The 16,792-nt window shown below is 35.9% G+C and overlaps 1 protein-coding gene across 1 annotated transcript; it reads left to right on the forward strand.

The window, feature by feature from the left end:
- Positions 1–3,124: 3,124 nt before the first annotated feature.
- TESMIN (testis expressed metallothionein like protein) lies at positions 3,125–16,540 on the forward strand. Its single transcript, XM_035327032.1, has 10 exons — positions 3,125–3,294; positions 4,264–4,322; positions 5,244–5,364; positions 7,104–7,180; positions 8,935–9,020; positions 9,688–9,759; positions 10,397–10,499; positions 11,914–12,051; positions 14,298–14,473; positions 15,194–16,540. Exons 1-10 carry the CDS (start codon positions 3,261–3,263, stop codon positions 15,348–15,350), a joined length of 1,023 nt encoding a protein of 340 aa, XP_035182923.1. The 5' UTR covers positions 3,125–3,260; the 3' UTR covers positions 15,351–16,540.
- Positions 16,541–16,792: the final 252 nt, after the last annotated feature.

The raw sequence follows: 16,792 nt of genomic DNA on the forward strand, positions 1-16,792 counted from the left end.
TGTGTGGAGAGCCAGCGGCCGTTGCCCGCGGGCGGGGCGTTATGGCGCGTGCGCGGCCTCCGGTAACGGTCGGGGGAGTCCGTGTGTTCCCTGCTCGCTGAGGGGACGGCGGCGGCCCGGGGGGAGGTGAAGCCTCTGGGGAAGGGGCAGGGTGCACCCACGGCCCTGGAGGTGGAGTGAGGGGCGAGTCCTGCCCTGGGGGTGCCCCCGAGGGGGTCGTGATGGGTGCATGTGGGGCTGAGAGACCTCAGCCGTCGCTGTCTGCCGTATCCTAAGGCTTAAGCCTCCCCGCCTTGGTATGGTCTGAATCTAGAAATAGGAAGCGATGGCAACTTAATGCTGGCGTTGTGGTACATGAAGGGCTGGGAGGAAGCTTGTCTGCTTCTGGCAGCAGTGACACGGAGAGCATTTGGTCTCACTGGGCTGCTTAGGGCTACAGACCTGAAGCAGCATAGTTACTGCTCTGCAAGCAACATCTCTATCCAGGCTCTGTGCTCGCACACATTCAATTGCTATTGGCTTTAGTAAAAATAATAACAATAAAATCTGATTTAACTCTGAACGCTGTTAACATGTTTAAAAGTTACGAGGACATGCTCTTATGGTAAAAAGCAGCTGTTTGTGTTGGAGTGGTGGCCTGTATTTTCTAAAAAGCATATTCAGGATGCTAACAACCACTTGCAGTGTTATATTTTTCAGTTTCATGTTAATTAAATCAATCTTTAGTATTGCGTGTACTTAGTCTATTTCATTCAATTCTAGATATAAAAGCTATTCAGAAGAATACTGAAATAGAAAATGTAATTATATTCAAATAAATGAGAAGGAGCAGATGGACTGTCTATGACTATGGAGAATCAGATACTGCTCGATATAAGATCGGTTATAGATGGTGGACTTGCAACTGAAATATTTAGTCAAAATAATCCTTTTATTTCTGAAAATTTTAATCCGGAAACTGCAGTAATAAATAGTCAATTTGAAGAAGGATTGTCATCTAGTCAAGGCAATCATTTATGCACTGTAAACGTGGGAGAGACTCTGTTGGATCACTTGAAGTATTCTACCATTGAAAATCAGAATGCAATAGCAAAAGTTGAAATATATCCACATGGAAACAACAGCTGTGGCAATGAAGATCTTGGAAATTACAAGGAATTAAATCTTCCAGAAGAAGATGAAAATACATGTTCACCTTATCTGTCTTCAGATGGTGTCCATTTTCTTTCTTCCGTCATGACACAGCATAAAAATTGCAGTGTTCCAAATTCAAGCATTTTCTCTTCAGAAGGAACAGTCGATCAAAATGTCAGAACTATACCAGTAAGATTAAGTGAAATAGGAATTTTGTATGTGCTTATTTGTGCTTGAAATGTGGGGAATTGCCACATTAAAACTTACACGGGATCCACATTGTTTAAATTTACATCATAAATTTTATACTCTAACAAACTTAGTAGTAAATACAGAAATAAATTTATGTTTTGTATTGCCATAAATAACATGCAGTGAACATACAGTTCTGACTGTCGTTTTATATATTAGCATTGGTATTAGCAAGTATTAGGTAATGGTACAAATTACAAATAACATATTAACTTTTTGTTCTACAGGTGACTCACTTGACATCTTAAAAAGTACAGTCCAAATGAGCTAACAATTTGCAACAGTAAATTGTGGTCTGTGTTGTTAAATCTCTGTAGAGAAAGTAGTTTTGTTAAGTGGTGTACTTTCTACATTTGGCAAAGTTTTTTCTGTGTATTTTGAAGGTAATATCTATGTTGGTTCAGTTACTATCTATAAAGTATTATCTATCATTAAACTTTCTGTGATGCTCACAGGACCAAATCCATCTACTTTATGCAGACTAATCATATTTAGAATACTTTTGTGTGCTTCTATCTTTATGGTTGTAGAGAAAGTACTTGTCTTGAAATCCCAGCAAGGTGCCAGGCTGAAGACATGCGGCAGCTGTATGGAAACCTCCCACCACAGAACTCATTGCTTACACTACCCAGCCCTCTGCATTTCACAGTGGCATTTCATCTTGAGATGCTCAAAGTCTACCATGACACTTACCTTACATGTTTTAGGTTTCTTTCTGATTTCAGGTTATGGTTTAAAAGGATCTCTGGCTTGGGAGTTTCTCTACACTCACGCTCAGTATTATCAGTAGTGCTTTAATAATCAAGATAATATTGTCAGTAGTTCTTCAATAATCAAGATAATAATAATCTTAAGTCTTTTGACCTTTTGATAAGATTCAAATTTCTCCAGAAAATAGAGGTATCAGCAAGGCACAACGGTTCCTTTATTCAAAATCAAGCTGCAGGTAACAAACATTTGTTAGCCTTGGGTCTTCTATACAAAGGGTCTAAAAATGAGATTTAGAAAGAATCTTTCTGACCAGCTGTCTTCCTATTACCCTCAGAGTTTACCACACTAAATCTGTGTTTCCTTAATCTGTCCTGTTTCTTGAAGGTATTATAACAAAATTATGATTGGGTTATGAATACTTTTACTGAAATAAAAAAGCTGATTGGCTATGTCTATGCTGCTTGCTTACCCTCCCAAACTGCTGTCTATATTATGTGGAGGAAGTAGAGAACATAAAGACATAGAGCAAATTGTCCAATTCAAACAATCTCAATCCTAATATGAGACTAAGAAATAGTTGGTTTTTATCTTTTCCATTTTCTCTTAATTTGCTTTATTATTGAAAATACGAAAGTATGTATTAGGTATGATGCTATTATAGTTACAGGTATATTAGATCTGAACCATTACTACATGTTGAACAGAAAATGGAGAAATAATGTTCACCTTACAGTGGTATCTGGTAATGCTGGATGCAGCATTTATGTGTTTAATCAAAGTTTACTTTGTTTTCCATCAAATTGAGTTAGGTTACAGGTATTATAAATGTATTATAGATTTTTGCTTCATAATGAATAATGCCATTTTAGTATAAAATGTGATAACTAGTTGGACTAGATGATTCTTACGGGTCCCTTCCAACTCGGGATATTCTATGATTCTATGATTATATCTTGAAAATGTAAATAATTTCTAATTTGGAAGGCCACTATAAAGCATTTTTGTTTATTTGTTTGGCTTTTTAAAAATGAGACATTTAATATATAAAATAGTTATAAATTAAACACTCTTTTCTTCAGGTGTTTAGACCATTAATACCTCCAGCTGCAGGTGAGAATAACTGTATTTGTTATGACCAATATAAGGGAATCCAAACCAGTCCTATGCAGTCAAAAAACTTGCCAGATTGCTTAAGTGGTAAGTGCCTCAAGTGGCTGAGTGGGATTTTTTTTTTTTTTTTTTTTCCCCCAACAACCTTAGAAAAGCATTTAAATAGCTAAATATTATAATTTCTAGATTTGGGAAATTGCAGTATGAGCCATTTCTGAAAATGTTAGTAGAGCTAAGAAGGCTTGGAAGGAAACAGAAGGTTTGAAATGGATCACCATTTCTTTGTGTATGTTCATGTTGCTTCAACCATGTAGTAGTCTTACTTTTGATTTTTTCCTTGCTCCTATACCCCTTCACCATTCATTCAGGGGAGTGTGAAGAAAATATTCCTTGCAACAAATTTTCCCTTTGGGATTTTGTCGAACAATGTTTTTATTTCACTTCGAAGTCTGACCAGAGGTGTTAAAACTGTGGTTTGCACTGATACTGCTGATGATAGTAAGCTCTTGAGTTGATGATGTATTCTGCCTATTCACAACCATGCTAAGGGAATGATGTAATGTGGCCCGTGTTGTTTTTTGCATCCCTCAAAAGAATGAGTTTTCTTTTTTGTACCAAGCCTTGTATGTCAGCCAGGGTTAAACAGACAGCCTGCTACCATGTAGATGCTATCTAACAAAGTAAGTGTTCGCAAGTTGTTCTTTCTGGCATATAATGTCCCTTATAATGCATTTACTCCCCCAGCCATCCTTTGTATGTTAGCAATATACAGTCTTATACAATGGAAGCTGACATATTCATCAGCCTTGCTAACGTAATGTCATTGCTAAATGAATTTTACCAGATGGGCACAATAAACCTTTTAGAGCCATCAAACAAACCCATACTGAAGTCTGTTTTTCCCAAGTCTGTCACAAGAGAATATTAACTATTCTTTCATAAGACTGTAATGCCATAGTGACATGAAAATCTGCCTTTATTAACACTATAAATGATCTCTTGGTATAAAAACAATGATTTCTTAGTAAACAAAATATTCTTTATTTTATATACTAGAATCTTCCAGCGGTATTTGTGGCTTACCTCAGACTAATGCTTCTGCCTGTGATGAAATAGTAAGTATGCATTTATTTTTTTTGATGTATTGTATTTGTTTGGAATTCAAAGTAGATTTTAAAGCATGGCTATTAATATGTAATACTTGATGTTTCAGGCTGAGGTAAGAGAGGCGATTAGAAATGTTATTGAGAATTACCAAGACAGAACAATTTTTCAGAGTTCAAATGTTGGTGAATCTGACTGCAAATTATTAGCATTGCATGGTGTAGTGGAGGAACCCAGATGTTTACACAGAAATGATTCCAACCCTGTGGTGATTGTATTCTGTAACTGATAGCAGAATTGCATGGTAAAGAAAATTTTTAACTTACTTATACCACACATGCACCAAAAAGTCCCTTATAAGCCCTTTGTCAGGACTTAATAAGCCCTTTGTCAAGACTAATAAGACTTCCTCAGACTCACAGTCTAAATTTTATTAAGTACAGTGCTATTTTGTATATAACATTATTTTCTACTTACCTAAACTTGCTAGAAGCAAATATGATAATATGGAAATCACCTCACAAAGGAATCACTTCTAAATAAGTGAAATGAAACCTTGAAAGAGAATGTGGTATTTTCTGGAATCTTAGACCAGCATAGTAGAAAACTAGAGTAAAAAATAATAAAAAATAAATAAAAATAAAGCAGAACATGCAAAACACTCCCCGTGCAACAATTTAGAGAACTGGGTGTCCATCTCAGCTAGGTTGAGGAGATACAGTCTGGTACCTCAAGAGCTGCTTCCAGAACCAAACAAAGTGAAAGGGTCAAAAAGCAAAAAACTTAATGCATAATAATGAGTTTGTCTGAGAGACTCCAGTCTGTGATTATGCAGCTTTATGAAACACATTGCCCTTATGAAAACCGTTATATATTCATGTTAAAAATTAAAGTTTCTTAGATGAAAGCTAATTGTTAGTTATTTATTCCAGGTGATCTGTCAGTTGGAAGGAGGTACTCAAATACTCTGCATAAACAATTGTGCCACACAGGAACTAAAACCAGTTTATCTATTGCCCCAGTATCAAGACCAACATAATTATCTTCAATCTGGTAAAATGAAAGTTAAAATTATCTCTAACATGTCATATAGCGAGCATATCATGGTTAATGTGCAACTGCATATGTTTATGTTCTTATGCAGCAGCAGTGGGAGATGAGCCAAAGTTAGTATAGCTATCACAAGTTATTACATTATTTTATAACTGAAAAATGCTAGGCACTTCAATGTAATAAGAAAGATGAAACAAATATGTTGAATACAATGCAAGCATAAATATTTGCATACATTTGCATTTACCCTAACTTGCCACCAAGTGTCACTGTTTCTGTATAAAAGAAAAGCAGCTTTGAGGGCTATCAGGTATACTTTAGCCTTGGGATTTAAAATGTCCCACTGATTTTTGCATCATTTGGTGAACTTGAATTACCATCAATTTTTAAAGAAGGTGCTTTCTGAGGCCCTAAAGTTAACAGTTTAGCTATTCCAATGTTTAGTGGAGTCATATATTTTCATCTTAGAAGCAATACAACACTTGAGAGAATGTTTCTTTACTGAAATATAGTTTTCTCAGAAACATAAACATAGCTTATTTCATTATTTATCACTGCTATTTTATTTATTTAAATTGTTAATAATTATGTATTATTTTATTAACTTTATTACAGTGGTGTATGTTCATGTCAATGTGAAAATAAAGCCTTTTAGTATCAGGCACCATACAAGCACAGATACTGTTCTCAGTATCAATAGATGCTGAGTGTTTGCATCTCAGCAGGTGCTCTAAGTATAGAGCATTTTTATTTATATTTATCAAAGCGATAACCAGACACATTCAAATTAAAGTTCCTATAAAAGAAATTCAAGCCCTTGCTCATTTGCAGTAATATTAGAGAAGAAAAAGCTGAGGAGAACACTTTTTTTTTTTTTTCCTTAGTTTTTATTTGCTTGAGCTTTTTTCCGTTTTACTAATCTTCCTAGCAAGGAAAAGGTGTAGGTCCAGGAATTATATCTAAAAATTTCTAGGAACTAATATCTTCAACTTTTTAATTAAGCTGTCTTTTGACTTCCTTGTTTTCTATCTTTCTTTCTTTAAATGGGAAAGAAGCAAATGCAGGCCTAAGCTTAATCTTGTAATCTCAGTATGACTAATTTTTGCTTTTTACTACATAGGCCAGGATGCTCACGTACTTCAGTGCAGTTCCTCATCAGGGCTTACATAAAGACTTACTCTCATATCTATGGATTTCTCCATGGATTTTTAGTATTTCTTTTTTTTCATAATTTAAAGATCTCCATTATAGATACACTGCCAAAATTCTAGAAATTCATAAAATAAGAACTTGGCATAAGCACATTTCAGCCATTTTTATTATCTTATCAAAATATTTAACTCTATGCCATTATGCCATTTGTATTTTAATGTTCTTGATGTCATAGAGTGAAAACAACCTGTACTCATATTCCTAGCGCGCACGCATGTGTGTGTGTGGTGTCAGCTTTTTATTCTTGTTCTATGCAATGAAAAAAACATTTCTGGAGAGAGAACTTCTAGGCCACAATTCATTCATTCATTCATTGACACAATTGTAGAGTAAGTTTGGTTTCTAAAGTAAATAGTAACGGGAGGTGCAGACAGATGACAGACGGTGTCAGGAAAGTAATATTTTTTTATTAGTATAAGAAGTTCAAGCTACCGATTTGCAGGTATGCTTAATTTAAAAAATATGCAAAAAATAAACTATATACACTGAGTAGTTCTGCAGTATTCAGGTAAATATCTTCTTTTCAGATGTGGGCAACCCTGCAACAGCTGTACTGGGGCAGTATTTGCCTGTTTCAGGTAAACTGGATCTGAATGAGCAGGAGGTAAAGAAGCTTTTTATTAAGTAGCAACATACATTCTTTTTACTTTTCTTAATATGGGTCATTATGTCTATGTCAGGAATAACAACTATGAATTTTCTAAAGACAGTTTAGTTAGTCTGGATAGATTAGTTCTGCATCCAATACAATTTCTGTATATAAAGGTATCACAGAATCATGGAATAGCAGAATGGCTGAGGTTGGAAACTTCTGGAGATCATCCACTCCAGCCCTCATGCCAAGCAGGGTGATCCACAGCACGTTGCGCAGGATGGCATCCAGGCAGGTTTTGAATATCTCCAGAGAAAGAGACTCCACAGCCTCTCTGGGCAATCTGTTCCAGTGTTCTGTTGTCCTCACAGTAAAGAAGTGTTTTCTCGTGTTCAGATGGAACTTCGCTGTGTTTCAGTTTGTGCCCGTTGCCTCTTGTCCCAGTTTCAGAATTTTCTGGAAATAATACCAAAATTAAAAAGTACAGTTTTCCTTGAGAAAAAATAAATGTATTCCAGTTTTCAGAACTTTAATTTTGTATTTAAATAGATTATATTATTTCTCAGAACTGTTATGCAACTTTTTGGGGGGGAGGGGGTAGGAAGGCATATTGGCTTTTACAAAAGAAGGGGACTGTTTTCTTCCAGTAGAATTCTTTACACTCTCCTCTTGATTAGGATTTAGTAGTCATTACACTTGATTAAATCATAATTCTTTCATGTTTCTTTTTTGCTGATGGAGTAAGTGGTAGAAAACTATTTTGATTTATTTTTTAAAATGAAAACTGAACAGAAGACCAGAAATCTTTGCAGATGTTTGATTACTAGTGTGTTACTTACAACAGAGCTGTTAGCAAAAATTATTGCAAATTTTTACCAGTTAACTTCTGATTTAAGTGAAATAAATATGTGATGTCAGTACAAGCACAGCAGATGGGTTGTGAATAGCAATCACTGCCATAAAGGAGGGAATTGAAAACCCAAGGGCCAGAGGGAACAATCAACTATCGAGTTTTTCAGCACTAGAAGTAGTATAACAGCAAATTTGTGCCTAAACGTTCTGGCATAGTGATATAGGCAGGACAGCTATTCTTTTCTCTTTAATTTTATCCTCAGTCTGTTGTTCCCTAAATTTCTTCTCTTGCTTTAAATATATTAATTTTCCTCTTCCTCATGGTCAGCTAGATTAATCACCAATTAAAATAACCATGATTTACAGTTACTCACAGCCCCTCATTTTACATGTATTAACAGCATAATCCTATTTGTTCTTCCTTTCTCTCTCCATAACCAGGCTGTTATTAATCGTATATCTGAAGAGACAACAGATCTGCAGTCTGTTTTGTTGGCCTGTGATCTAATTCTTTTTTAAAAATTTGCTTAGTCTTCAACCAATTAGATGTCATATGGTAGATGAAAATAATGTAAATTATCAAGTCACTAGCCAGTTTCAGTTGACTACTGGAAATAAAAGCAACTGAACCTAGAATTATCAGTATGTTGAAAACAGTATGCTAATACTGCAGCACTGAAAGCTGTTCTTGGTACTTCACGCCAGGGGAAATGGGGATCCTGACATACTGAGCAGTTTCACAGAAGAAATGCATGCAATTTTAATGGCTTTGTACTTCTATGAGTTTTATCACTATTCATGGCAAACAAAGCATCCTTGGAGCATTTTCTCAGTGTTACTTTATCTCTTCTAACTCATGGGAGTCTTTTTAAAAACTTAACATCAACTAGTTATATGCATTTTACCTTAAACAGTTTCAACATGGATCCTTACAATCGGTAGCTAGCACTGCCACATTCCAGCCAGAATCAAACCTGCAAATGGAAGTGCCTTCAGCTGGGTAAGATGAGTGAAACATTTAGTCCATGATGACTTCAGAATTTTATACTGGAAATGACTCCTAGACATCTTTGTGTTACATGGCTGCTTCTCTCTTGTAACAAACACAGTTCTGTACAAATGTTTTGTGTGTATATCTCAGTGGTCATGAAGCCTGTTGCCGGTGGTCAAGGCTGTCTAGCATGGTTCCAGGGTTTCTTAGGATCAATGCAATTGTGGTGTCCATGTCTCTGAAAAACATTTTATTTTCTGAATTAGTGAATATGTTTACAAATGTAAATAATGTGCTTTGCTCATATTTCTTACGCTAATGGAATTCTTTTAATAATATTTAATTGGAGATCATTGTTAAATACAAGGCAGATGCAACCCCAAGGTGAGAGGTGAGAACACTTTGCAGCTGCTTAGCCATCACTGGATTCTGTGACTGGGGTATGATTTGCCCCAGGTAGTGACAGCTGGCGAGTAGCAGGAGATTACAGGTTATTTAGTTTTCTCATTTTGTCACCTGCTCTGTGACTCTACACTCATTAAATAGCTCCAATAGTCCTGAGGGAAAAAAAAAGAAAAAAAAAAAGTTTTTATTGTTTTAAATGTATAGACTAAATTTCATAGTAGCTGTATTTGTATATTTTTTTCTAATTTTTTTCCTTTTTCAACCTGTGTAGCCTACATTTTCGTTCAGGGTTTACAAAGTCTAAGAAACCGTGCAACTGCACAAAATCTCAGTGTCTTAAATTGTAAGTAATAGTTTATCAACATTTGATAAATGCTAGTAGCAGTGTATATATGAAAGGACAAACATAAAATAAATGTATTCCACTGAACAGTCCGTAGGTGTCAAAAGTTACTCCTCTGATCCTGAGTTAAAAAGATCAACCGTTTATGTAAACTAATGTTCACACAAGCTCAGAATGTAGTGCAGAGTTTTGGATGAGTGAATATAATAAAAATACGGAAAATACAAAAAGAAGCTAGAAGGTATTGATCAATGTGTATCCAGAAAATAATTTATAGAATGTAATTGCTATATAGTGAAGTATCTATCTTGCTGCTATGCATAATAATGTATGCATAAATATTATGCACACAGTATTATTATGTTTACATGCATAAACATTATTTACATAAATAAGATGCATGGAGCCATGTACATAATGATTACAATTTGATTCATTTGTGGAGGGGACTTGTTTTACAAAATGTAAAATTGAATGAAAGAGAGAAGGATTTTGTATAGGTTTGGCTATGATTAAATGACAGAGGAAGGGGACATTTTTTCATGAGTAGAAACTATAAATTCTGTCTTGAAGTAGAATAACATTTAAAAGCAGTTAATCTTTTCATTTCTTATTTTGCCTTATATGTTAATCACAGATATTGTGATTGCTTTGCCAATGGTGATTTTTGCTGCAATTGCAACTGCAACAATTGTTACAACAATCCGCTTCATGAAACTGAGCGATTTAAAGCCATTAAGGTAAAAAAAAATTACAGACTGGTATCATCTTTGTGAAAAATAGGTATAAAAATACAGCAGTATTTTTTTTTCTCCAGTAAAAGTCCTTGAAATGTTATTAGTATATTAAATAGCACTGTGGTGTCTCTATATTTTTCTTACATAAATAAATACGTACATATACATATTTAATTTCCTTTTATAGAACTTCTGATACTTTGGATTAAAACCAGTGGTATGATAACTGAATGATAATTTTCATTCTTGGAAGGAAGTATGGAACCCCAAGTTTAATTTCAGAAATGTATTCACTTGAAGGGAAATTTATTGTGTCCCCATATTAGAGGTATTTAAAGGAAAACAATTTATCATTATCCAAATTGTTATTCTCATTGACAGATCTGCAATTGTCTGTGCCAGTCTTTCCGGTTGATTAATTAATGAAAGATAGAGTGCTATGGGGGCTGAGTTTTGAGTGTGTTTCAAACTGCACAATCTGGGCAATAATTTAATCTATTTTAGACGTATATATGTCTGTTATGTGTTGCAAAGTTTAGAGTGAAAATGAAAGGTCTTATTCTACTGCTGATACTTTAAAATAAGGATATGTTAATAACTTTGTTATTCTTGCATTCAAGTCTCCAGAACTCTTTTGTATCACTCAGATCATCTCTGGATTGTACAAGAATTTGATCTAATTAGATTCATTACTTTGCTGCAGTAGAAGCTACAGCAGTTTTGGGGATCAATGTGCAACAACTGGTTTTCAAATCAAATGCTATACAGTAGTTGTACTGATGGGGTTGTTGATGTCTGTTGATGACTGTCTTTCACTGTTGCAGATGGCATCCTGGTAGAGCATAAGAGATCTTGTCTGTCCCTGAGAAAAGGATACTAGCTTCTGTGTCATCCATAAATATTGGACATAAAGTGCATAGAATCCCTTTAATCGGCCCTTTAGTAGTCCATGGCATTTGTGAGGACTTAGAATGTGAAAAACCCTACATTTCCAATGGAATATCCAATGCTGATTTCAGTGAATGGTCTTTGTATCGGAACATTGATAAATATGGTTAATACTCATGAGATGTGCATGACTATACGTGCACTATTTTTCACTGGCAACTTTTTATTTCTGGTGAAAGTAGGGTCAGCAGCGAAACAAAACCAGCCCCAAGTGAATAACAGATGGGTCATTTAGAATATGATTTGATCAATTTGAGTTACTTTCTGTGATATAGCCCAGACAGCTTAGTATTCTGGAATCTTTGAATTTCTGCTTTCACAAGCTGTGGAAGACTCTTTTATATATGTTCTTCGTGCCACAAAGGCTGAGTAGAAATTAAGAATTTCGTAATTAAATATTGCATGGCAATCTTCAAGTATTTGAAAGCATGTCTTTGAACATCTCATAATTTAACACTTTTTGTTTCAGGTCTGTCTTGATAGAAACCCAGAAGCTTTCCTACCAAAGATTGGGCAAACAAAACTGGGAGAAGTTAAACCTCACCATAACAAAGGATGCAATTGCAGGCGTTCAGGATGTCTCAAGAATTATTGTGAGTGCTTTGAGGTGAGTCAGGTGAATTTTCCTATTGTTGGTTATTACTTTAACATTGATTTTATTTTGTAACTAGTTCTTTCTTTGAATTGTTGATCATAAAATTTTTTGACATAAGGGTCACAGTCTCATTCTTGTCATGTCTTTGACTTCAAAGAACTGAATCTAGCTGAAGTTGATCAGTTAAAATGTTTAGTAGCATGAGCTCTCAGATGATGCCTTGCTCCAGAAGAAATGAGGAATGGTTTTCATAGAATCATAGAATGGCTTGGGTTGGATCTTAAAGATCTAACTTATCAGAGGGGATACACCCTCCTTGGCCTTTCTTTTCTGGCTGAAATACCTATAGAATCCCTTCTTGTTATTTCTTTTTCTATCTCTTGCCAAGCTCAGTTCCATTTGTTCTTTGGCTTTCCTGATCCCATCCCTGCACATCCAGACAGCATCCCTGTCCTCTTCTCAGGCAACATGTCCCTACTTCCACTGCCTATGCTTTTCCTTCTTGTGCCTCAGTTTGACCAGCAGGTCTTTGTTCAGCCATCCCGATTTTTTGCCTTCTTTTCTCACTTTCTTACACAGGGGGATGGAGAGTTCCTGTGCTCTAAGGAAAACACCCTTAAAGAGTTGCCATCTCTGTTCAGTTCCTTTGTCCCTAAGGACAGTGTTCCAGGGGATCTCATCCACTAGGTCTTTAAATAGCTGGAAGTTCACTCTTTGGAAGTTCAGGGTCCTGACTTTGCTCTTTGCCAGGCCTGTATTCCTTGAGATCACGAACTCAACCAGGGCATGGTCACTGCAGCTCAGACTGCCTCCAGTCTTCACCTTTTTAATGAGTTCATCTGCATTGTTGAGCACCAGGTCCAGTAATGCCCCTCCTTTGGTTGGTTTGTCTAATACCTGGACCAGGAAATTATCCTCAATGCACTCCAGGAGTCTCCTGGACTGCTTTACAGCCTGCTGTGTAGCTTTTCCAGTAGACATCTGGGTGGCTGAAGTTCCCCATCAGAATGAGGACGTGTGAGTGTGATGCTTCTTGTAGCTGAAGCAGGAAGGGCTTGTTAAGAGGGTCCCCTTGATCAAGAGGCCTGTAGTAGATCCCAACCACAAGCTGTCCTTCATTGATTTGGTCCTTAATTTTTATCCACAAGCTCTCAGCCTGTCCATGGCTGTTTCTCAGTCATCTCTTTGCAATCAATACATTCCCTAACATACAGGGAAACATCCCTGTTCCTCCTTTCTTGCCTATCTCTTCTGAAGAGCTTGTAGCCCTCTATTCCAGTGTTCCAGTTATGTGGTCCATCCCACCACATTTCCATGATAGCAAGCAGGTCATATTTGTCCAGTTACACCATTTTTTCCAACTCCTCTTGCTTATTTCTCATGCTGTGCATTTGTGTAGAGGCACTTCAGCTGAGCTGTCAGTCACATCACCTTTTCAGATGAACCTTTTCTAATTGCTTTGGGACAGTACACAAGTATTTCCCTGGTGTTTCCTATAAAGCGACAATGCTCCCAGGTTTGCTTACGTCACTCAGAAGTACATCCCTTTCCCCTGCCACATCTAATTTAAAGCCCTGCTAATAAGGCCAGCCAGCTTGCTGCCCAGAACACTCTTGCCCCACCTGGTTAGGTGTACCCCATCCGGTGTCAGCATTCCCCTGTCTCTTAAAAGTATGTCTGAGTTTGTAGAACCCAAAACCTTGAACATGGCATCAGCCATATAGCCAATCATTCACTTGGTCTGTTCATCTTCTTCTTCTTGGGTCCCAGCCTCCAAATGGGAAGATGGAGGTGAACACTACTTGCACTCCTGATCCCTTCAACATCTTTCTGAGGGGCATAAAGTGCCTTTTGATATCTTGGAGTCTCTCTGTTGCAGCTTCATTTGATCCTACATGAAAGAGTAGGAATGGGTGTTAATCTTCAGGCCCCACTAGTCTTAGAAGAATCTTCATAATATCATGAATGCAGGCAGTGTTTTCTGCCAATCCAGGTAATTTCATTGCTCATTCCACAAACTGAGGGGAAGCACTCTGTGATTTGTCTGTGTACAGAGCAAGGGAGTATCACTATTCTCCACAGAGAATCCTTGGAGGGAACTGACTTGCTTCCTCAAATTGATACTGACAGTCTCACTCTGAGAATATAGACCAGTATATCTAGAATAAGTCCCTGGTGATATAGGTCTAGTGGTTCTTCAGTTGTACGTTTAATTTAAGTTTTATATAATTTTTGTACAAATATTCTGTATTTGCCAGGCTAAAATTATGTGTTCCTCTATTTGTAAATGCATTGGTTGCAAAAATTATGAAGAAAGTCCAGATAAAAAAAACCAGCTGACTGCGCTAAACTACATGGACATAGGAAGTAATGAAGGAAATAACCCAGTTTTAACATCAGCATTGGAAATATTACCAAAATTGGAAAAGGACAGGTGAATAGTTGGAAATAGTAATGCATAACCCATCGGTCTATCTTCAGTAATTTGTCATGTAACCAGTATCATATTTACCTAAGAAATAATGACTAAAATGATAGGTGGCTTATATAAAAGGAATTACCTTCACATAGCTTCTTCCCTCTTAAATAAATAGATATCCAAAGGGGAAGCTATTCCTATCCCTTAGGAATGTAGTATGGAGACTTCAAGGACTTATGTATTAGTTCTGCTTTAAAAACAGAAGTTAGTCTTGTGTTGATCACATAATTAATTCTCTTCATAATCCCCTCCAGTCCATTCATTTCTAACAAAACCTTTCCCAAAGAAGTAGTAAGAAAATTGTTGTTATTAGGTTTGTGGTGTTCAGACAATAATTATTTTGAAAATGTTTGAATAATTTCTGCTGTGGATAATGTATAGATTGGGTAGATGATGCCAAATTATGCCTTTATTTGAATTGCATAACAGAAGGAATAATGTTAATAATGTAGCAGAATACAATGTTAACAACTGGTAGTTTCTAGAGTTTATTCAAAGGAAGGGGTGGTAAAGTGCCATTTCAGCAATCCTTGAGGGGCTCGGTGCTGTTTTTTTTGCCAGCAGTAGGCTGAATTTACTGTTAGTAACTCAGTTAAGAAGTTTGCAGTTTGTCTTTTAAATTAGTTTCTGTATTTAAAACGGATATATTTTATACTAGCTTATTTTTTCTGTCAGGCTGAGATGTCTGTCTTGGGAAGAAGTGAAAGCAACATGTACTTGTCTCCTGGTGCAAGCTGAAGAGGCAGAAAAACGAGGATACTCTGACTGTCTAGGTGAACGCATGATCATGGAGGAATTTGGGAGGTGTTTATCCCAGATTTTACATGCATAATTAAAATCTGCAAGACTTAAGGTTTTCAATAATTTGCCATGTATTATAAAGCCAATGAGTATTAGTAAGGGTATATTGTCTGTCTCCACAATTTTGCTGCTTAATGATCTTACCTTGATCTTTCATAGGACTAATTTCATTGACTTTTGATGAATTATTTCTGGGTTGTGCTGGTGTAAGTGAAATCCATGTAATATCTAGCATTTTTTCAAGTAACTTAATACAAAAGAAAGCCTACTATATTTCCTACTAAAAAAGATTTTCTCTGTACTTAAGATTTTCTGAAGAACTGGCCCAGTCTTTTCCTAGACTTTTTAAAGTAAGTTTAACTTAAAATGACTTTGGATGTTTGTGAGTAGACATCAGTAAAAACTGAGTAAAAAATTCCTGTCTTATTTTGGTTATTAAGTGAATGGTGAAGAAATGTAATTTCCAGTGGTAGTAGGTAAATCTGCTGCGTTTAGCTTTGGATCCTCTCTGGTTTGGGAGCTTATTTTTCCTGTCTGCTAATGTACTATTTTTGGAAAAGAGAGCAACATTTTCAATTGGTTTTGTATTCAGTGTTGGAAAAAAAAACAAACAGCTAAAACAATACTGGCATCCTTTTCACAGTGCCACCCTCCCTCCTACCCCCTCATCTCCTACTCCCTCCCCCTAACTTTTTTCCAACAGTAGCTTTCGTAGACATAGAGCCTGTCTAATAAAAAGGAGGAATTTGACATCCTTTTTTCTCCTATCTTAAAGTACAAGAGTATGTGACAGAAAAATCTTTTATGAACCTTTTAAGATTATGAAATCTTATGAAAAGATTTTATGAATCTTTTATATAAAATTAAAATTTGCTGAAACCTAGATTTGCAATCCAGTTTCCCTAAAAGTTTGCAATAACTTTTGTTTGTTTATTTATTTTGGTATGTTTAAAATCTAAAATGCTACACACTCAGTATGTATAAAAACTAAAATGTGTAAAATTTTCATGTCTCTCTGTGATATATTTTCTGCTTCTTGTTCTCACTGTTGTTCAATTTTATTTTCTCCAAGAGGAGTAAGCTATTTGCTGCCATATTGTTATCTAAATGATTTGACAGATTATATAAAAAATAATGCTGTTTGTTTTTAGGTGTATTTATGCTAGGTTAATAATATTTGCTTGAATATTTCTGACTTTTGTGCTGAAAAGAATAAAGATATTCTCCATGTCATTGTCATGATTCATAAAAAAAATCTTGCCAGAATAGTAGGTAAGAATGCATGCTATTTAAAATAAAAAATAATAATAACCTTTATTTTTGTGGGGAATATTGGAAAATTTTAGTAGACACAGGAAAACATTCGTGTCATTTTATAAAATGCAGTTAAATTTTCATTTTGAGTACCAAGTACAGTTCTGGTCATCTGTGCTCAAGAAAGATAAAACTTAATTTGGAACAGGTGCAGTTCTG

The sequence above is a fragment of the Oxyura jamaicensis genome, chromosome 5, assembly GCF_011077185.1.
Source record: "Oxyura jamaicensis isolate SHBP4307 breed ruddy duck chromosome 5, BPBGC_Ojam_1.0, whole genome shotgun sequence".
Taxonomy (NCBI): Eukaryota; Metazoa; Chordata; class Aves; order Anseriformes; family Anatidae; genus Oxyura; species Oxyura jamaicensis.